Genomic DNA, 22,289 nt, shown 5'->3' on the forward strand with positions numbered 1-22,289 from the left:
TGTTGCAGTGAACCTTGAAGGACGTGTGCAAATTTCTCTAGGTGAACTCAGAGCGAAAGGGCATTCCAGGAAAAGGAAATGGCACAGGCAAAAAGAAGAACCCAAGACTGTCTGGAAGGGCTGGTGGCTGGGTGGCACAAACATGCTGAGAGACTGATTGAGTTGGAGAGGCCGAGAGAGGCAAGATCATTAGGGGTGCGGTTGGCCATGACAAAGGCTGAACTTGATCCTGAATTGGAAGGCAATGGGGTGGGGAAATTGCATGGCATTAACCAGAGAGGTGGCATCATCATATTTGCATTTGAGAAGTATTACTGAGACTCCACTGTCGTGGATGCTCCAGGCACAAACCTGGAGGCTGAGGACCAACAAGGCAGCTGTCCAGGATCCTGGAGGTGGGGTTTAAAAGCCCCAACCAAGGCAGAATTAATGCAGGACAGACACAGTTTTGAGAGCTATTGGTGAGGAAGAATTGATCCATCTTAACGACAGATAAGCTATTAACCTCCCCTCTTTGCTCAGAAGCTTTCTTTTCTTAAAAGGCCCCCTTCCACCCTTTGCCCCACCTCTTGCTCCAGTTTCTGCTAACAAGGAGATGATGGCTGGCAGCACCTGTTAGCCCAGCATAGAAGAGTGTATTTCACAGAATCCTCTGTACCTGCCTGAAAGATATGGTTGCAGTAATTGGTTTGTTGTAATAATATTTATTACAGTAGTAATTACACGGTGCGGGAGCCCAGGGATGCTGCCATTGGCACCACGCTATGGTAATTATCTTCATGAGATGGGGTGACCTCTTTTCTTCATGAGTGGTGGTGCATGGAGCTCCTGTTATCACGTGGAGATAAATCCCAGCCCCACGGAAAGGGGAAGATGGCATGAGGAATTTATGTCACTCTGACTCCCATGGTCTACTCTGGCAAGGCCTTAAATCCAGCTGGTGGAGCTGCTGCCACCACCTGACTGTCTGTCTGCCTGGGTCAAGTCTTGGCGTAGTCCAAACTGGTTCTCCCAGGAGAGAGGGATCCTTGAGTTCTCTGGACCACTTCTGCACTCCCAGACACAGAAAGGAATGAGACACTGTCCTTGCCTTCAGAGAGCTCTAGTCTGATGGCAGACACAGCCCTTGCCCCCTGATAGAAAGATGGTGGTCCATTGCTTTTGATTCCTCTCTAGCTACTTTGTATCAACAAGTCATGGCTTGGGTGACATAAAACAGGCACTTCTGGGCCAAGGAAACTGTCCAGAGCTGGATTCGGAGGACAGTATGTCAGGGATGTGATGGGACAAATTCACCCAGCCAGCCTCAGTTCTCTCCCAGAAAAGTTCTCAGACACATCTTCCTGGCCTTCCCAGGATTCTGCTGGCTTTGAACTTGAAAATGGCCTCAACCATCAGTCTTCCTGCTGCTCCCTTGTGGAAGTGCTGTGTCCTGATGGTGTCTGATCTCACTACACCCCAAGCAAGATTTCTTTTGTATTTCTGGGCACCAATAGCTCTACCTACTCCTGTTTCCAGTTTCTCCATTTGGAAGCAAAAGGTAGGGGGCTCCTGTGGGATGGTGGAAGAGTATGGGATTCTGAATCAAAGGACCTGCTTGCCAAACCTGGCTCTGTGTGATCATGAGGAAGTCATTCTGTATCTCTGAGCCTCAGTCTCCTCTCTTCTAAAATGGGGACGCTATCCCCCAGGGTCACAATGGTGATTGAGGAGATAATTATTACAGATACCCTTTGAAAATTACCAAACACTGATCACATGTTCATTTACTCATTTTTTCCCCATTTATTTAACATATATTTATTGCACTCCTATCAGGTTCCAGGAACAGTTCTAATTTCTAGGGATAAAGTAGTGATTGAAAAATACAAACTCAAGGACTTCTGGTTATGGTGAGATGGAGTAAAGACCAGCCTCCCTTTATCTTCCATTAATTCAACTATGAGACCTGGACAGAATGTATTGACATCTAGTTGAAAAATCTGAAGCATAAATACTAACAGGCAGTTTGGACCAGAAATCAAAGTACTGCTGAAAGAATTAATATAAACAAGACCTAGAGTCTCCCAAAGTAATACTTAAAATGTTCAGATAAAGATTAAAATCACACGATGTACAAAGAACCATGAAATTCTCAAATCACATGGGGGAAGATGATCAATAGACTCCAATGATGAGATTGACACCTATGTTGGAATTATCTGACAAGGACTTTGAAGCAACAAAGATACTTGAACAAGCAATCACAAATCATCTAGAAACAAACAATAAAATAGATAGGTTCAGCAAAGAAGTAGAAGATATAAAGAAGTATCAAGTGGAAATTTTAGAAATGAAAAATACACTAACTGAAATTTTAAAACCCACTGGATAGACTCAGTAGCAGGGTAGAGATGACAGAGGAGTCAGTGAACTTGAAATAGATCAATAGAAATTATCCAATGTGAAGAACAGGGAAAAGAAAAAAATATTGAAACACACACACACAAAATCTCTGCTGTCATGGAGCTTACAACCCAGTTGAGTGTTGGAGTTAGGGGGAAATATCAGCAGACAATAAACAAAAAATATGTATTAGACAGTAATAAATGCCTAGAAAAGGATAAAGCAGGGTAAAGAGTTGGAGAATGACTGGGATGCTATATGGGATGGTTAGCAAAGGGCTCTCCAAAGAGGAGGCATTTGAGCAGAGAAAGAATTGTGAACTTGAGGCATATGTGTGTCTGGGGAAAGATTGCTCTGGGAGGTGGGAGCCGCAAGTGCAAAGGCCCTGAGGTGAGGATATACTCAGAGTATTCAGGGATCAGCAGTTTTTGTTGTGTGTGGGTGGAGTGAATGAAGGAGAGAGTGAGGGGAGATGAAATCAGAGAGGCGGGCAGGGACGAAGGTGAGAGTGAGAGGACCAGGTGAGTGCTAGGAAGCATAGCAGTAGACCAGCAATAAATGACGGTGGCTTGGCCCAGCGCGGCGGTGTGGAGAGGTGAGGGAGTTTGATTCTGGATTTATTTCACAGAGTCTGCAACACTTGCTGGTGTTCCCTGAACTGGGGAGAAGGAGGGGAAAACATCCCTTCCATTTTGGACCAGTTCATTTGGGAGGCCTAAAGACATCTAAGTGGGGCATCAAGTAGCAGCACAGTGCCCGGCACGAGGGGTTCCTAACCCATCTGCTGCAAGTGAGGATGCTACTGGGAAAAGTGAGGGAGCCAGGACAGCTGTTCAGCACAGCGTTCTTAAAAGGACATTGTTCAGGATGCATCAGCAGCTCTGTCCCCTGACACTGAGCCTGCCGGCTCTGGCAGTCACCCTGCTCAGGTGGACGCCCACTTTCCCGCTCCAGGACCCTGCTGTACAGTGGTTCAGCAAGTGCTTCTACCCATGGCTTCTGCTGCGTGCGGTCTCTGCTCTACCAACGTGCTATCTGCGGACTTACTCGTTACGTCTTATGTCCTTCCACCCCTGATGGGTGGCCACTCGCCACCCAGTGCTGATTTCCTCTGTTGGATGGAGTTCTCCTACCTGACCTCCAGGAGAGACCACTGGACATGCCAAGGTGACACCAATGCCTGTCCAAGCAATTGTGGTCAAAGAGGCAGGTTCAGGAAGCACCTGGAGTCATGGTGGCCCTTGACTTGGGATGCCTCAGACAAGGCCCACAGGGAAGAGGTGCTTCTGAGAGGGCCTTCCTGGGAACTCTGCTCAGTCTAATTACAGAACAATCTAGGGGATGGACAGAATTGATTTGTTCCTCCATTCAACACATACTCTGATCTGGGCACTGTAACAGGCACACGGGTAACACAGCAAATAGAAGCAGTCTGTGACCTTGTGTACTGAGAACATACAGTGCAAACATCATTACAAGTAACTTTCAGTGTCCTAAACAGCAAGAAGGTAAGGGTGTCTGGGGGACTACGATAGCCTGGGGAGTCAGGGAGAGGCTTCTTGAGGAAGTGAGATTTCCACAAATCCTTGAAGGATGAGGGGGAGTGACCCAAGTAAAGAATGAGGGCTTGGGACAGAGGGGACAGCCTGTGCTAGGGTCCAGAGGTGAGAGAGAAGCTGCATGTGAGGAAGGGCAGAATGCAGCAGGACCTGGGTGGGGAATGAGAGCTAGACCAGCGCCAGGTGACCCCAGGGAGGGTTTGCACCTTATTCTAAGGAGTGATGGGGAACTCTGAAGGCCCTTGCAAAAGCCAGGGCGTGCATTTGAGAGGAAGCACTCTGGCTGCTGGTGGAGGATGATTGAAGGACATCAGTGGATGCAGGAAGACCAAGACAAATCCTAATCTCACAAGTGACGCCTTTAACTAGCGTAACCACCTACTGAGCACCCACGAGGGGGCAAGCATCAGGGGTGGTCAGCATTTACTCCCACTAGTCCTTAGAGTTAGTCAAGGCAGGGATAGTTACCCCTATTATTGAAATAGGTGGAGAGGTTTAAATGATTTAGCCAGGGCCATCTGTGGGCCATGATGGGATTGTAACCATGGTGACCAATGTGTGTGCCAGGGACTTGCTAGTTTTAGCACGGAAAGCCCTCATCCCAGGGAACCTTCCAGTCCTGGGCAGACTGAGACATCTGGTTGCCCTAATATAGTTCATGCCTCTTTTCAGTATATCCAGGCAGGCCTGTACCCCTCCCAAGGAAACCCTTACTGACTCTTGTCCACCCCTGGGGCCAGACGTGAGCCAGCCTTCTAGAAACGTCTCCCCTGAGCTGGGAAGGGGGAGAGGAGTGATGCTGGGATATTGCAAGGCGAGTTTCCGGATAGAGGAGCCATTTGTCATCACCTCATTGGGAGGGTGCCTGGTTCCTAAATATTGCCTGCGATTTTGCTAAATGTATCTTAACAGGAGTGGCGTAAATGCTGTCAGAGATAGAGGGGGAGAGTGATGGCCCCATTCTGGATAATGAACTGCTTAGTTAAGATGAATCCGTTTCCACTCCTGATCTTCTTCTTGATACCATGCTTGCCAGGGGGGTGGAGGGGAGGAGGCTGATTGGTGGCAAATTTAATGCTGAGAAAGACAGAGCTCTATCTTTAGTTGGTGCTGATTAATTGGTGGGTTCACTTCTTGGAAAAATGATGTTGAGTCGTACAAGGCACAAAGGGGCCAGGATTCAGGCTCAGTTAACATCTGAAGGCCATGAAAAAGAAGTTCTCCCCTCGTTTTACAGATGAGGAAAACTGAGGTCCAGAGAGTGGGGCAACCTGCCCGAGGGGCCAGAGCTGGTTGGCAGCACAGCTGAGACAGAACTCATGTTTCTCGTACTCTTCCTGCGGTATCACTGCTTCCTGGCTGGTGGATGAGCCGGTCTCTCCCCACCCCTGTCCGCTCAGCTGCCCCCTCCCACGGCCCTTAGGGGCTTGATTTGGGGGTCCTGGCAGCAGGGGCCCTTCTTAGATCTCTTCTCTTTGCTCTTCTGTCCTCTGCCTTGTGGGGAGGATTTTGCGTGGGTCTCCTGGCTCTGATCCAAGTCCAGATTGCGTCTGGCTAAGCTGGTCGTCTCTGAATCTCCTACTCCCTGACCAGCTTCCAGGTGTCAGAATCCACTCTTCTCACCCCCAACCTGGACAGTGAGAAGTGGGAGGGAATAAGGATCTGGGGGATGCAGAAGCATGGCACTGCCTCGCCCTGCTCAGGGGCACCACCCTGTGAACAGGACTTACAGTAAACAAGCCCCTGGAATGTGCTTCTCCACGTTGGACCCCGTGATTGTCCCAGTGTCCACGTTACACATGGGGAAACTGAGTCCTATGGAGGCCATATAACTTGCCTGGGTCACAACTGAGTGGTGGGGCAAGAAACTTGAACCAGATAACTGACTTCAAATTTGTTGGAGGCATGTGGGTGGGAGAAGCAAGGAAAGTGAGGGAGGGTCTATTCAGAGAAAGAGCCAGAGCAGAGTCTTCAGAAGCTGATGGAATTTTGTGAAATAGAAACTAGAGGAATGTTATTCGGACCTAGAGGAGAACTTTCCCTGTGTTTTTCTTTTGCAAAAAACTCCTTGACCATGAACCCTTGCTGTTCCCTCTCCAGTGTGCGTCTGTGTCTGGGAAGGTGATTTCTCACCTGTGATCCAGGTGCTGATTGGGGCTGATGCAGTCCTCACCTGGTACATCTGTCAGAAAATTACCTTGTGGTCTGCGTTCAAGTCCCTCCCTCCCCCAGGCCAGTGATCCCACCTCCAGACCCCAGGCTTAGAGCTCAAGCATTGCCTGAGGCTTGTCCTCGCCTTGGGTAGGAAAGGCCGAGGGAGCCTGAAGTTCATTGTGAGCCTTTCAAGCTTGGAGGGAGTGGGGTCTCCCCTCTGTCCACCATCCCTCGCTTGGGCCTGATCCCACCCCAGATGGTCACCATCTACCCTATCTGAGAGCCAGGCTTCTGATGAAGTCAATGCATCAGCCCATCGGGGCAACCCCTAGAATCCTCACATGACCTCAGCAAGCCACATGATTCTGCTCCGGGCGGTGGCAAAGGTGGTGGAAAGCCTGGCTTCAGAATCAGACAGATCTGGGTTCAAATCCTGGCTTCGCTGTTTCCATGGCAGTCGTACTGAGCCCGGTCCTTCACCTCTTTGAACTATGACTCCTCCTTCGTGACAGAGAAATATTCCCACCGAGACTGCCTACACAGAAGAAAGCTCAAAAAGCGGCCCTTGTATTCTTATTTTAATACTCTATTGATATTAATGAAATTCGCGTTCCAGAAGGAGAGGCAGATGTGCAAACAGACAATCGCACTCCAGTGTGACATCCGCAGTAATCGCAGCATCTTACAGGGACGGCAGGCACAGGCTGCTGCAAAAGCCAGTGGGAAAATGGACAGGAAAGTTCTGGGAAGACCGGAACGTGCCACGCGCCCAGGAAAGGAGGCTTTAATCCTTAGAGCTGAGGTCTCCTGCCTGCTCTGTGGCCTGGAGCTGGCTCCAGCCGTTCCCAGCGGGGCTGAGAAGGGGGAGGCTGCGCTCAGCCTCCCCCACCCTCTGTGGCTCCAAGTAAGGGGACCTCGGCAATGGGAGACACGGTCATTTCCAGCTCAGCTGAGAAAGGTGTTTCCTAGTGTTTGTTCCAAAGGACTCTAGGAGGGCGGGAACCAGGACGAGACCAGCAGGACTTAAGGTCCTGCTGTGGGAGTGAGTACCTCCATAAATCTGGTACCCTGTGCATCTCACTTGCCCCACCCTGGTCCCAACCCTTGGTTGCTCAACCAAATACGGACTCCGGAGTGTGTGATGTTATGAAAAAACTGCCCACCACAGCCCAAGTTTGGAGAGTCACTAGCACACTCCAGCTTCAGGACTTTTGCACGTGTGGTGTCCTCTCCGTGGAATGCTCTCCCCCTAGACACACACGTGGCTCACATGTTCCTCTGGCTGCCCAGTCCAGAGCAACTCCTCCCCTACTGCTCTCTCTTGCTTTACCCTGATTTGCTTTTCTTTATTAATTACACTTAATCACTCCTTGACATATTTCCCATCGTTTGTTTATTTGATTATCATCTCCTCTGCAGGAACATCAGTTGTACGGGGGCAGGACCTGCCTCTTCTGTATCCCTAGTGTCTGGAACAGTACCGGGTACTGAATAGATTCTCAATAAGGTTTTTTTCTCTCTATTTTTTTAATGAAAGAAGGCAAGACAGAAAGAAGGAAAGAGAGCAAAGTTCTTGAGATGTCTTGGAGGGAAGGACCATGTTTAATTTCATTTAACCTAAAATTTCACACTCTTAGAAATTGATGGTAGGAATCTTGTTGCCTGAAACATTTACTAGAAGCTCCCTATTCTCTATTCACGCCGAGAAATGCTGTCTGAAGGGGTCAGAACCACCCCATGAAGGCACCCACCTTTTAATTCTCCTCTTCCGGTGTCCCGAGGACCCCCTCTCTTCTCTCTGCAGTGGGCTTCCTCTGCCCTCGCCCTGGGCTTCCCCTGTGAATGGTATGCCCCAGACACCTGCTACACCTGCTGGTGCTCCCAACACGATCGCCAGTTACCAGAGTCTCCCAACATTCCCCTCAATCCCCACCGGATTTACACCTGTGATTCCCTCAGGACTGGCCAAGAAATGGCGGCCGCGCAAGCTGGTATCCTGCCCTGGCCCGCCTCACGTGCACCATCTGCTCCCTCCGTGGGCTGGCTGGGAGATTGATGCATCTGAGAATGTGTCCTTCCTGTCTCCTTCCGGTGGGAGGGGCTGCTCTCTGGTCTTGAGCACCTCAGCCATCTGGACTGATGATGCTCAACTCATAGCTGTAGCTCCAAAGGTGACACCTCCCACCCCTAGGAGAGGGCAGCCCCACTGGAAAGATGATCCTGGGGCGGGGGAATCAGCCCAAGGCTGGGAACATTCGCAGCTGGGATCAGATCATCTTGTCTTGGCCCCCCAGCAACACACCCCGGTCCCCCCAGGGCTGGATGTGAAATGTTTGCTGGCCCTTCCTCACCTCTTCCATCACTAGGCTGAGTACAGCGTGGTAGTCACAATGGGACCAGAGGATCTGGATTTGAATCCCAGCTCTGCCACTTAAAGCTGTGCGATCTTGGTAGGTTCCTTTGCCTCTCTTTTTCCCTGTGAAAAGTCGGAATAATACTAGTTCCTCTCTCCTAGGATTGTCATGACAATTAAATGAGTGTGTATTAAGCACGTAGCACAGTGTCTGGCATAGAGTGTGTACCATGGAAATGTGAGCCATTCCTACTATTTCACGCTCAACTTGGCTTGCCCCAGAGTCCTCCTTCCCCCTGGGGTTCTTCCCCCTGCAGGCGGCCTCTGTGTTTGTCATGGTGTGGCACTGGCTGGGCTTGGGGACTTCCTTGACCATCCAGACTGGACCAAGTTTTCTCCCTCCCCTCCCATAGTCCCCCACCTCTGTCTACCATTACTTTCGCCCACGTGGTGTGATGGTGTGGATCTGTGCATTCCTGGAGAGCAGGGCAGTGCTCGAGCCATCCTGCTTCCGGGATCCTGCACAGGGCCCGCTCAGAGCAGGTGGGAGCAAACCTTGGGGCTGAATAAATGAGGCGTGGAGGAGGCAGAAGGTCGGTCCTTCCTTCCAGTTAGCTTGGTCCCTGCTCTCACCAGCCACGTGGGCTCTGAGGCTCCCTGCGAGCCTAACCTCCTGTTTAAGTTAGAGGCTGCCTCGGGGGTGAGCCCCAGGCTTACCCCCATACCTTGGGCATTGGGACCTGGTGCCTTGGACCACACAGGTCCAGTTTGACGCCAGCTTCCAAATCGACCCCAAAGTCAGTTCCTTTTTCTTTTTCTTTTTTTCCCCTAGAGTGTTGTAACCATTAAGTTCCAGGCAGGGGTCAGGCCCCTGGGCTCCATCCGCTCAGGTTGCCTGCACAATTGAAATCCCCGAGCCCATTCTGGCTAGTTTTCTCATTAAGACAATCAGACTGGATTGATCCATTAGATCAATGGCTGGACATCAGCCGGCAGGAAGCCAATCAGATGAGCCTGGACGATCAGCCCAAGAACGAGGTCCCTAGCTGAGCTGGAGTGGGCACCTTGCCCTGGGGACGAATTTCTCGGAGGCAGAGGGGAGGGTCAGGGACCTCAGCAGGCTGGACTTTGATGTGAAGGCATCAGTGTTCCCTAGGGTGTGTCCACCAGGGGAAGAGTCCCAGATCCTGGGAGCTGGGCAGGGATTCCAGGGGCAGCTGATAGGGGAGAAGCATCGTCTGTGTTTGCAGAGCTGTGAGATGCCTTCCCAACCAGTCAGCCCGTTACCACCCCACAACCATCACCATGGCCACGGCCTGGGGGTTAGAACTGCCCCTCCCTCTGGGCAGCAGGGTGTGTGTGATGGGAGATTTGGGGGTTCAGGAAGCAAACAGCAGTTTCCCAGGGCTATTGTCCCCTCTCATCAGGAGCAATTTTGTGAGGCTGGGAATGGAGAGGTATAGACACCCAGCACTCCACACCCCAATGTTCCAGGGACCCTGGCTGCATGGGATGCTGATAGGGTTTAAAAGCTGGCTAAGGACCTGTTTCACATAGGTTTGGAAACGCTGGGTTAAATGAATTTCAGCATGTTCCTTTCCTACAGAGCTTACACATATTGAGGCTTTCTAAAAGGATAGATGGAGGTGCAGAGTTTGACCACAGACCCATGTCTCTGGGATTTCTTGTAGAAATACCTTGATACGCTTACTCCAGGTGCCAACAGGTCCTACTCTCATGGGAAGATCCATCCTACAGAGAGTTTTCAGGATTGGATGGATCCATGGGAGCCAGGGAGGTTCTCAGAAAGGGCAGCATCAATGAGAAAAAAGAGTGTGATGAGCTCCCCTCAGGTCCACAGTCACCACTCGCATGGACTTCAGTGCAAACAGCGCCCCCTACAGTTGTGCCAGCTCCTCCCCCGCCTCGCCAGTCGGCCCAGTCCTCCGGATCAGCTCATGCCCTCACTGCCTCTCTCTCCTTTCTTCCACAGGCTACTTGACTGTCAACATTGAGCCTCTCCCACCTGTGGTGGCTGGTGATGCCGTGACCTTGAAGTGTAACTTCAAGACGGATGGCCGCATGCGTGAGATCGTGTGGTACCGGGTAAGTCCCCGCCACTGCCCCTCCATGCCCATGGCCAGGGATGAGGGTAGAGACCCTCACAGGCTTGGCCATGTCTTCAGCCCTAACCCATCCCTGAGCTGCCTGTATGCTCTGCCAGGTCTCCATCTTTTACCGAAACCCTCCTCAAAGGCCCCTTTGCCCAGCTTTCTCTTCTGCCCTCAGGATCTATCTCAGTCTGGCCTCTTCTGTGTCCCTAATGTGCCCTTATGCTCAGGAAACCCCATTAGTACCAAGTGTGAGTTACTAAGCACCCTGCAGGCCTGACTGCTGTGTAACAACTAAGGAACATTGAAGGGTGGAATTTCGGGCATGTGGCTTTGGGTGATGTTTTTGGCAGGGGAGAGAGGAGAACAGGACAGCTTCCTGCCTTCTTAGAAATCAAATGATAGACATAGTCTACCTCCTAATTGGATCCCACATAGGACTAGTGCTGAGATCTGGCACCCCAACGTCTAAGGTCTGAGAAGGGATGTTGTTAGAGGTGAGCTGGTGTCCACCTGCCCAGGGCCCAGGTGTTAGCAACAGGAGAACCAGCTTCGGGTCTTGGGAACAACTGTTGGCCTTTGTAGCCACTGGCAGAAATATCTGTGTGTCTGGACCGGGCATCCCAGCCTGGTCTCCCTTTACCACAAAGGATTCAGGGCTGGCTGGGCTCAGGAGGAGGTCCGGTTGACGCTAACCTTCTTGCAGTGCCGCACTCAGGTTTGCACTCGTTTCCATCTTGGAAACGAGTTAGGTGGAGAACTCCCCTTCCATGATCTACAACAGGGGTTGGTGATTTTTTTTTTTTTTTTTTTTTTTTTTTTGGTAAGGCCCAGATAGTAAATATTTTCCTCTCTGGGGACCATATGGTCTCTGTCGCAAGTACTCAGCTCTGTGTTGTCATGTGAAAACAGCCAGGGGCAACGTGTCAATGGAAGGGCATGGCAGGGCTCCATAAAATTTTATTCATAGACCCTTGAATTTCATGTAATTTTCACATGTCAAAAAAATATTCTTTTCCTTTTTAAAAATATTTTTCTTCAACCATGGAGAAAGGTAAAAAGCCATGGTTCGTGGGTCATACTAAAACAGGCTGGCTATAAGCTGATTTGGTCCACCAACCAGAGTCTACTGGCCCCTGATCTAACCTTTGTAAGTTGGGTGGCCCTTTCTTCAGTGAAACCAGTGGTGACACAGTCAAGTGGAACCGCTCTGGGTGGAACAGATGGAGCGTGGAAGTGGGCGGTGGGCCGTGGGGAGAGGAGGTGGAAGGTGGAGGGCCAGGTGGGCACAGTTTGGCTATCAGGCATCTAGAACTAGTTCCTTTTCTCCTTCAAGCTACTGTCACACCCGTGGTGTCATGCAAGGAAACCCTGTGTTAGGGAATCCTCCTGGGGCACACTCACCATTCAGCCTTGACTCAGAACTGGGCTTCTTGGCTCCTTGCTCTTGGTCCAGTCTTGCTTTGAATCATCCTATCCTTGCTGTTCCTTCTTACATTCTTGGCTGTTGATTCATCATTTGCTGGTCGCTGATATCTGGCTGGCCACTGTGACCTGGGCTCCTTTTAACCAACGTCATTGTTCTCCGTCTTAGCATTGTAACCCTCCCCGCTTAGAATCTCCTCTCTGGTCCTCCACCCAAGCTCGCGGCAGCCTGGGATGCACAGGTGTGAAACTGACATTTGGCTTCCCACAGGGCCTGAGCTTCAGATGAGGTTTCCATCCCGAATAGATCAACTGGCCTAGAGAAAGTCACGGCATATGTTAAATAGTGCCATGAACTGAATCACTAAGAGGCGTATTTACATGATACGGGAACTGCTTGGCTGACACATGCTGTGAGCATCTCATTAGCACCTGGCAGAAGGACTGGGATAAATTAACTCCAGCTTACTGCTGGATATCACCACGCGGCTGGGATAGGAGTGAGGGGTAGTGAGAGACCTGCCCAACTGGCAGAGAGAAATATGGAGACCCAATGGGAACAGATAATAGGAGTGAAGGTGGGAGGGAGCTTGGAGACAGGAAAATACCAATAGGCACCTGGTTGCCTTCGCATTCCTTGAAGTCACTAGCCTCACTCTTGTTTGAAATTGAATGTTCCTGCATCAGTGGTGAAGATCTCCCTGCAGGGGTAGCCGCCAGGGTGGGGGCAATGCCAGAGCCTGGCCCAGGTGTAGGAAACCAGGAGCAGACTTCCACATGGCTCACCTCTGTGTTCTCTGAAGATGAGGGATAAGGCTGGGGCAGGAAGAAATGCCCAGCTTCAGGGCAGACACTTTCCTTCCCCTTTTCCACCCCAGTGCTGAGAGCCCCTCTTCACCTCCCCACCCCTGCTATCTCCATCCTGGCCCATGATCACATTGATTGCTTTAAAAATCAGTTACTTCTCTTATGGGTGTCAGGTCCTGCATATCGGGCTATAGTAGGCTGCACTAATTAATTTATTTTATTTCATTTCACATCCTTTGACTGAGGGCGTCTGGAATGAGGGAGGGATGCAGATGTATGCAAATCATATGCAAATGACCCACTCCAGCCAAATGCTTGGGCCCTTTTGATTCTATGGCTGGATGGAGGTAGCGGGTTCAGCTGACTTGGTTCTCTCCTTGGGACCGCAGGAGCCCTGTGTGCCCTGTCTGTGATGGTGAGGAGGGGACCGAGGATGGGAGCAAATTCCAGGAAATGGCCCCATGCTGCCAGTCATCTCTTTACCTGCTGCCACTCTGGCCTTTCCTCACCTACCCTTTCTTTCCCCAAGGAGCCAGCTGAATGGAGAGAGATAAGAGCTTACCAAGATAGGGGCTCCAGGAGCCAAGACCGTAGCAGGGCTTTTGGAGAGAGTGGGAGAAACAGCAGTGGAAGCCCCAGGCTCCTTCCTCAGCCAGACTCCCTGCTCTAGACAAGCCCGACAGCTTCATCCCCCGATCCGTGTCTCCCCCCTCACCCACTCCCCTAAACAGGGAGCTGCCGAGTGTTGTTTGTTTTCTGTACGTGTGTTTGCTTCCCTCCCCAGCTTCCTTTGCCCATCCTCCATGAATGAGCTTACAGAGCCGGGCTTGGAAGGAAATGAATAGATTACACAGGACCAGCCAGGGCTGTGTCTCCAGTCTCTTTAAAAGGGAAAAGCAGGGCATTGTGATGATGGGGCTGCCGCTGCCCGCTCAGCCCAGTGGGCACAAAATGGCCCAAAACATGTATAGAGTCTAGCAGCCTCCCCTCTGGCCCTAAAGACATTATCTTAGCAATGGGGTCACCCTAAGTATTCAGAAGTGTAGCAAATGGATTGGATCCTTTGGGTAAACCGGGGGAGCTGATGGACTTGTGTGAAGCAAAAGGGATCACCCTTTTGGGGTTAACAAGAACTCCAGCCCAACATTTGGGAAGGTCTTGGCTTTTAGATCCCTTAGGGGTGAGGTAGGTGAACAGGGAAATAGGAGGAGGTGGCAAAGTCCTGCACCTTGGACACTTTGCCCTATGGTTGGGCCAAATGATAGGAAAAGACGACAAAACTCTAGAATGGATTCAAGGAAGTGTACAGCCCTGGGTCTGTGCTGCCCAATATGGTAGCCACTAATCACATGTAGCTATTCAAGTGTAAATTAAATTAAATCACATTAAATTAGAAATTCATTTTCTTGTTCAGACCAGCCACATTTTAAAAGCTCACTAACCACAAGTAATCAGTGGCTGCCATATTGGACAGAGCAGGAACGGAACATTTCCAACATCGCAGAAAGTTCTGTTGGACAGCCTGCTGTAGATAGCTGAACGTTTTTTCTGTGGTCTGTGGAATATACTGTACTTTCCTGACAAGGAGAATAGCAGTGACTGCTCATCGAGCCAGCTTTGTAGGCAAACTCACTCTAAAGTGAATTTCAGGAAAAATGAACTTTATTTGTTGTGTAATCATTGGCTTGTGAAGAATAAGGGTTGGAAGAAGGATCCTCATTCTCAAAAGACTTCTTTGAAAACAGAGAAGAGGTTATGAGCATTTTCAGTCTCCTGAGGTACCGGTATCATAATTGTCTACCAAAGCCCTGTTCTGCTTAAGGATGCTTCACAGCCTTTTCATCATCTCCCCACACTTTCTTCACTGTTGCATGAGCTCCCCTCCCAGATTTGAGTTTCCCATCCTTCTTTTTTCAGAGCTCAGCACATTTCCTCTTTGCCTAGAAAATACACAGTGGCTAATAGGGCAGAAGTGCAATTCCACACTTGGCCAGTAGGAGTCACTCGCCTAACAATCAAACTATCCTAGCATTAAAGTCGGGACCTGGCTCTAGAAAATGAAAGATACGTATCTTCTACTTAATCATTTCTATCTATCTACATCTGTATGTGGGGACTCAGTAATTCTGTTAATACTAATCTGAGTGGCTAACATCATTGAAACTTTATTCCAGGCCCTGGATTGAGCGCTTTATGTACACAGCTGCATTTCATTTCCATGTTGGCGCTGAAGTTGGTGCTATTGTTAAGCCTGTTTTTCAGATGAAGACACTGAGGCCATCCCCAAAGACTATGTCTCAGCTCATGTTGCCTTCCCTGACTTCTGCAGAAAGTTCTAGACACTTCCTCCAGGATTCCTCTTTTAGGATCTAGACTCCATCTCTTACCTCATTATGTCAAAATACCTATCTGTCCACTGGGCTGTGAGCATCTTAAGCACAAAGTTCGTGTCTTTTTCCCATCGTATGCACAACACGTAGCAGAGATCACCTCAGTTAATATTTGTTAAGTGAACAAATGGTAGAGCTGGAAATATACATGCATATTGTGATAAACCACTCCGGGTACCCCACTTCTGTTTCAGGTGGACATCAGTGTACAGCTGGCTACATCTGTCTGCTTGGGGATTGAGTGTGAGTCTGCATACTCAGGGGGCTTTGTGGAGTATGAGAAAAAGGGAACATTTCTTATTAGGGAACATAGTCTAAACTCATTTACCTGGAGGTCACCTGCCCAGCAGGCAAAGCCAAAGGTCTGTTTAGAACATAGAAATCCATTAAACAGTGACAGAGAATCATGGGAATTTAACCTTTCACAGCAGTTTTTATCATCTTTCCTTTGTTTCGTCTCTTTCCTTCACGATTTGTTCCCAAGAGCTGCGCTGGGCCCGGGTTACAAGGCCACAGAAAAGAGAGCCACGGAGTGAGATAGAGCAAGAGGTAGATCTACAAACAGCGATAACACCGCCACTTCCAGGAGCTCCTTATCTGGCCCCTTTCACCTTGTGCAGAACGTGTGTGTGGGTGTTTGTTGAGCGGTGGAGATACCTCCTCCATGATGCTTCCTGCTTTGGGGCTCTGCCAGCTGCCTCTGCACTGCTCTGGGCCATCAGAGAAAGGATTTAGCCTACAGGCTGGAAGGGGGAGGTAGAGAGAATCAAAATACGTGCATGTGCATTCAGGGCGAGTGACTTCAGGCAGTGAACTAGCCTTTCTGCATCTTAGAAACCTCATCTGAAATTGGGCATGAGGACGCCTACTTTGTAGGCATAAATGAGACGATGTTTGCAACCAGGCAAGACCAGTCCCACTGCAGTCCTTTTATTCCATCCAACAAAAGCTCCCTATGGGACCTAGCCAATAAGTGGTAGCCATTGTCCTATTGTGTCTCTTGGTAACAAGGGATCCAGAGAGGGAAATTACAAAACAAGAGTGGAAGGTATTGGGGGAGGAGCACCAAGATGGGATTCTTTGAGTTCCATCCCACCACCTGCCTTCCCGAGGCAGCCGGGCAGAGATAATGCTTTAAGCTGGTACACTCTTTGTTGCTATGTGGTTACGCTGGTGAACTCAACTGGATTCAGTTCTTGGAAATGTCATCACACAACTAAGCCATTTCAATGGATCTTAGCTCTTCCTGAAGCAAGGAGTTATTTCAAAATGGCTTTACTGGCAATGGTTCTCTCAGTCCCTGACAATGCTTTGTTGTCTGAAACAAAATAGAAAATGATGATCATAAGGAGACATTACAGTCCAATAATATCATAAGGACAAGAAGGCAGGTACACTCTTGGTGATGAGTAGAGAGACCGGGGCCCAAGTTCCAGAGAACTGGGCTGCATCCCCCTTTGGCCCCTCTGGCCGGGAGCCCAGCCTGGGGACCACTCAACCTGACTGCTCCTTGCTACCCTCCTAGACCCACATGCACATCTTGGGCTTACAGGTCTTAAACATCTCCAAGATCTGGAGGAGGACGGGATTAAGGAAGACAAGAGGCTTTTTTCACAGAGCCAGGGCTATGCCGGCTGAGCTGCCTGGTCCATGCCTCCATCCCTGCCCCTGGCTTTCCAAAGGGGCAAGTTTTCCCTAATGAAGAATGTCCCATACCTGTCATACCAGGTACATAAGAAGAAAGAGAAAGCCTCTGAGAGAGGGCCCACCAAAGGACAGCTGATTGTAAGATAAGTGTGCTAACACATTAGGAGGAAATAAGAACACTTTTCCAAGTCTAGTTCCATTGCAGTCTGTTTATTCCACCCTTGACCATAGATTGCATCCATCCCAGATCCATAGCAGACAGTCCCTCCTTCTGGGGGTGGAGTGACGGGAGCAACTTTAAGCTCCCTCTAGAGGTCAGAGTGTGAATTGCAACTATTGCAGCCTCAATCTTGGTCTCTAATGAAAGTTTGGTTGCAGAGGTGCAAGAGTTGCCCATTCTGACTGCTCCTTAGAATTCTCAGAGGAGCTTGTAAAAATATACTGATGGCTGAACCTCACTGCAGTTATTGAATCAGATCCCCTAGGACTGGAGCCTCAGGGCCTTTGTACGTTTAACCAGCTCCCTCAGGTGACTGTAATGCACTTGGCTTAGGCAGGGACCACATTCTGGTATTTGGGAAGCTGGTAGAGCGAGCTGCTCCATTCACCCCTTTGACATTAGTCCAGCCCATGGTCACTGACCTGGGTGGTTCTAGGCACTGGGGGTGCATCAAAGAACGAGACAACAAGATCCTGAACTCATGTAGTTTATTTTGGGAGAGGAGTTGAAAAGACAAACAAACAAGAAAAATACAGATAATGATAGGGGACAGTGCATGTTATTAAAAAGGACTGATGGGATAGAAAGGGATCGGATGGTCAGGAAAAGACTCTCATTTAAGCCAAGATCTCGAAGGCAACAAGGAACCCACTGTGCCCAGGAGAAGAGATGGAGCATTCTGGCACATGGAGGAGCACGTGCAAAGGACCCATGCTGGGAACAAGCTCTGTGTGTTCAAAGAACAGAAAGAGAGCCCCCTGCATGGCTGGAATGAACTGAGTAGGGGAGAGTTTAGAAATGAGGTGGGGCAAATGGGCAAGACCATTCACTCCAGGTCCTGTGCTCCAGGGATCTGGGTCTGGAGTGATTCTAAAGGTGGCAGGAAGCTTTGAGGAGTTTTAAGCAGAGAAGTAACAGAATCTGTTCATTAAAAAAGTCACTTCAGGGTGAATGGACTTAGGAGAACAAGGAGGCAGGGAGACCACACAGGAGGTTATTACAGCATTTCAGGCGGGAAGCAGTTGTGGCTTGGATGAGGGTTGGGATGGTGGAAGTGGAGATGATGGGAGGGAAAAGACGTTCTGCTGTGACTTGCAGGTAATCTAAAGGGCTTGCTGACATATGAAAGGAATGAGGGAAAGGGACGATTCAGGAGGACTCCTGGCTTTCAGGCTTGAGTAACGAGGTGAGGGGGATGGTGCTGTTTACTGAGATGAGGAGGGTAGGCAGAGGAGAAGGTCGGAAGGGGTTCCTCGTCAGCTACGTTAAGTTCCCAAGTGCTTCTAAGACACGGAGACAGAGCTGTCAGAGCACAGTGGAGTCTAAAGCTGGAATTCTGGGGAGAGGTCAGGACCAGAGATTTATACTTGAGAATCATCAGAATATGGATGGATCTAAAGCCATGACCTTGGATGAGATGACCTGGGGAATGCGTAGGAGAAGAGGGCCCAGTGTGGACCATGGGACTTTCAAGATTTAGAGACAGAAAACTAGACCAGCCAAGACACTGAGAGGGGGCATCCTGCAAGATATGGAGAAAGCTAGGAGAGTGGGGTGTCCCTGATCCCCAAAGAAGAAAGTGCTCCGAGAGAGAGAATATTCAGCTACATCCAGTGCTGGAGTGAGGTGGCTTAGGATGAGAAATGACCATGAATTTGGTAACATGAAGCCCAGTGGGGTCCTGGACTGGAGTGGCCCCCTTGGAGCCAGTAGGGGCAGAAGCCTGGCTGGAGTGGACAGCAGCTGGGGCATGGCCTTGAGGTTTTGACTATCAACAGGATTTGACCTTGAACTTCTGGACAAACTTTTGCAGATAACACAAAGGCACAGTTGCTTCTATCTGACCCATCTCTGTTTGCATGTCTTTCATAAGCCACCAAGTGCATTATCTATTCCAAACTTCCCCAGCCTTGCAATCCAGAACTGGTGGCAGCCTCACTCTCCTCCTTGAGTATGTAAAAATGGCTGTCCAGAGAGTTTAGGAGGGTCTTGAGTGACCCAGCAACGCATTTCGTATTTGGAGGAAAGATCCCAGCTCTAACCATCCAATTAACTCAGTGGCCCCTGGACGATGCTGTTCACACAGCCCTGCTTGGTGCTGAGCATGGTACATTGGGCTGGAGATGCAGCGAAGGAGACAGTGGACCCCTTTCCCTCCAGGGGAGAACTTCTGGTCCAGGCATCATTACATTGTAAACCTCTGTTTCCTCATCTGGCCAATGGGCTTGACCCACTTCCCCTAAACATCTCCCGGGGGGATTGTGTGAAACAGGAGACGCCTGCAGAAAAGCCATTTCCATCGCCCTTGTGCAAGGGAAATAGGCTCCGCTTCTATCCCTTTATCCTCTTTTCCGCCTGGCCAAGTCTTACTCACTCTCTCCTCTGTGAAGCCTTCTGACCTTGCTCACCAGGCAGAATTCAGAGCTCCTCCTGCTATGTCTCCTCAGCATTTTGTACATTCTTGGATTAGAGTCATTTCACCTGGTATTTTCGTTCTCCGTCTCATCTGTGTCTGTGGCTGATTTTTCTTAATCTGCTTCTCCAGTGTGTGCCGTGATACCTGCAGATCCTGGGCCAGAGTCCTTATGTGGGGTCTCTGGATCCCTAGGAAGGTGTGGATAGGCTTCTAGGGGTGCTTGGAAGCCCAGCACGTATGCCCAAAAGTGTGTATTTTTAGGGGAAGGGGGCCGAATATTCTCAAAGGGACCTGTGACATCCCCTGAAAGGCTCAGGAATGGCAGCAGCAGGTGTCCAGGTGTGAGGGTGCGATGTGGAGGGATGCATCTAGAAGACCGAGGGTTTGCAAAGCTGTGGCAGAAAGCCTGTGGTCTGTGAGCTTTTGTGGGACCTGGAGGGAGGGTAGCTGCAGTCAGCTTTTTGTGGGATGAGTGGCAGGGTTTTTGCTCAGTCCAGATGCCACAGGCCAGTCAGCCCGGATGTGTGCACAGGCACCCTTGGACGGGAGAAGGAGATAAGAGGGAGGAAAGGAAAGGCTTGCTTTGGCAGCACATCACCGCTCTCTCTGGCACAAGGGAAGGTGTTCTGACCAGAGAAATCTATCCTCTTTGGGGGATTAAGATCAGGTTTCTGATATTGGCAATGAGACCGTTTCTCTGCCCAGAGGTGCTCATGTGGGGCTGATAAGAGCTCTTGGCTCCCACACTGTTGAGAGGAGGGGTGCCAACTGTTGGAGTGCATGCCCAAGTAACAAGACGTTCTATTGGAGCACATATGGTCTCCACCAGTAACAGGCTCTCCCACTGGATGGTCGTGAAAGAAGACACAGTAGACTGGCAGATTTGAGGTGGATGTATTGATGACTTAGCTCCTTCTGGGGAGCTTGTCCTCACTTAAATGCACAGCAGAGAAAAGAGTAGGTGCCTGGGGGCAAAATATCCTGCTGTGTGACCTTGAGCAAATCACTTCCCCTCTCTGAGCCTCAGGATCGTCATCAGTAAAATGGAAGGGTGAAATGAGACGGTCTCTGTAGAATGTATTCTCTCCCTCCTTGCAGCCAGCCTCCCTCTCCGGTTCCTCTCCCCAACCGCAGACCCGGAGGACTGGAGGGAGAGGCTGACCCTTGTGGCCAGATGCGCCCCAGGGCAAAGCGTGAGCAATGCTTCATCAGGGCAGAGATCCTGGCCTGAGTTGCTCGGGGGCCTCTGAGCCAATGGAGTCCAGAGCTATATTAAGCCCAAAGTGTGATTTCCAGCAGACTCTGCCCGGTTTAGCCCTGCTGGGTTTAAGTGACAAGGGGTCTGACTTAACTTGTCAGAGAAGGATTACAGTGAACTTCCGCTCTAGCACACCAACGGAATAAAATAACAGACTGAAATGAGAGATGTTTCCCCAAAAACCAGCTCAGGATCCTCCTCCCTCTTAAATCCTTCCTCCTCCTCCTCCTCTCCCCACCTTTTCTGTGTTGAGTGTGTCATCCTCATATGAAGGGTAGCTGTGTCCTCCTCCCAGGGGACTCAGAGATGTCCCTAGGGAAGTCACACAGTCACCTCATTGCAGACAGGCACAGCCTGGCTCTTTTCTAAAGTACACCATGACTGCCCCACTCTTCATAAGAGCTCCCCATCACCTTAAAAATCAAATTCAAGGTTATTGGCCCAGCAAGCCAGGTCCTTGATTCAAGCTCCATTGACTGATTTCTCCAGCCTTGCTTCCTACCACGTTCCCAAATGGGCCCACCACTGGAATCATATGGCCTATTTGCAGTTCTTGGAACGTGCCAACCCTCTTTCCTGCCTCCGTGCTGTGCACATGCTGCTTCCTCTGCTTGCGTTGCCCTCCCATCCCTCATTTGGAGAACTCCGACTGGCCCTCCAAGGTTAGCTTCGGTGTCACCCCCAGGGACCTTTCCCCATCCTTTTCCCCCTTCCATCTTCTTCCTCGTGCAACCATCATGACCCAGGCATCTCATAACACTCTCAAAATACTCAGAACTCTACCCTGTGACTTAATACACACGATGCATGTGTCCATTTATGCAGGGGACATTTCTGGAGCACCTACTGTGCACCTAGCATTGGGAACAGGGCACTGAGTAAGAGCAACGGGGTCTTTGGAGCTTGTGGTTAAGCAGGGAGATGGGTATTGCCCCAAAGATTGTCAAATCAACACTTCTTTGAAATTGTGGTAACTGCCCCCAAAAGGACAGGTGTCTGCTAGCTGAGGGCTCACAACAGGGGAATTAACTATAATAGTTGAAAATCTCTCTCCCAGAATGTAAGTGCCTTGCTAGTAAGGTCAACCAGGTGTCCTGTTTGTATTAGCGCATATAGCTTACAGAATGAATGAATGAATGATGGATGGATGGATGGATGGATGGATGGATGGATGAGTACTTTATGTGGCTCTGAGGGACATGGAAGTAGACTCTCAGTTGATAAGGTAAAAAAATTTTCTCACAATTAGAGCTTTTCAACAATGGTTGGGGTGACTTGGGGGCTGGTGAGTTCCCCACCCCTGGGAGTGTCTAAGCAAATGCTCAAGTGACCACCTGTCAAATATGTGCGAGGAAGGATTTCTGGCTTCCTGGCCCAAGGGAGCCGGAGTAGGATGATGCTGTTCAGTTCATCTCTGGAATTCTGGGCTGCGCCAAGTCCAGCTGCCCGGCGATGACGCCATGACCAGGTAGGGACCGAGCCTCTGGCCAACTTGGCCAGCCCGCACACCAAGTATGGGACACCAGCCATCTGGAAAGTTCTGGAAGCCCCAGGAGAGGGGTGA

The 22,289-nt window shown here is 50.0% G+C and overlaps 1 protein-coding gene across 2 annotated transcripts in view; it reads left to right on the forward strand.

Moving 5' to 3' along the window:
• The window catches only part of IGSF21 (immunoglobin superfamily member 21), a 234,752-nt gene that overhangs the window by 93,669 nt on the left and 118,794 nt on the right, over window positions 1–22,289 (forward strand). For both annotated transcript variants that reach the window (XM_032495300.1, XM_032495301.1), the window contains exon 2: window positions 10,445–10,557. In XM_032495300.1, the coding sequence (XP_032351191.1) occupies window positions 10,445–10,557 (113 nt within the window). The remainder of the gene's footprint in view (window positions 1–10,444; window positions 10,558–22,289) is intronic.

This window comes from Camelus ferus, chromosome 13, assembly GCF_009834535.1.
Source record: "Camelus ferus isolate YT-003-E chromosome 13, BCGSAC_Cfer_1.0, whole genome shotgun sequence".
Classification (NCBI taxonomy): domain Eukaryota; kingdom Metazoa; phylum Chordata; class Mammalia; order Artiodactyla; family Camelidae; genus Camelus; species Camelus ferus.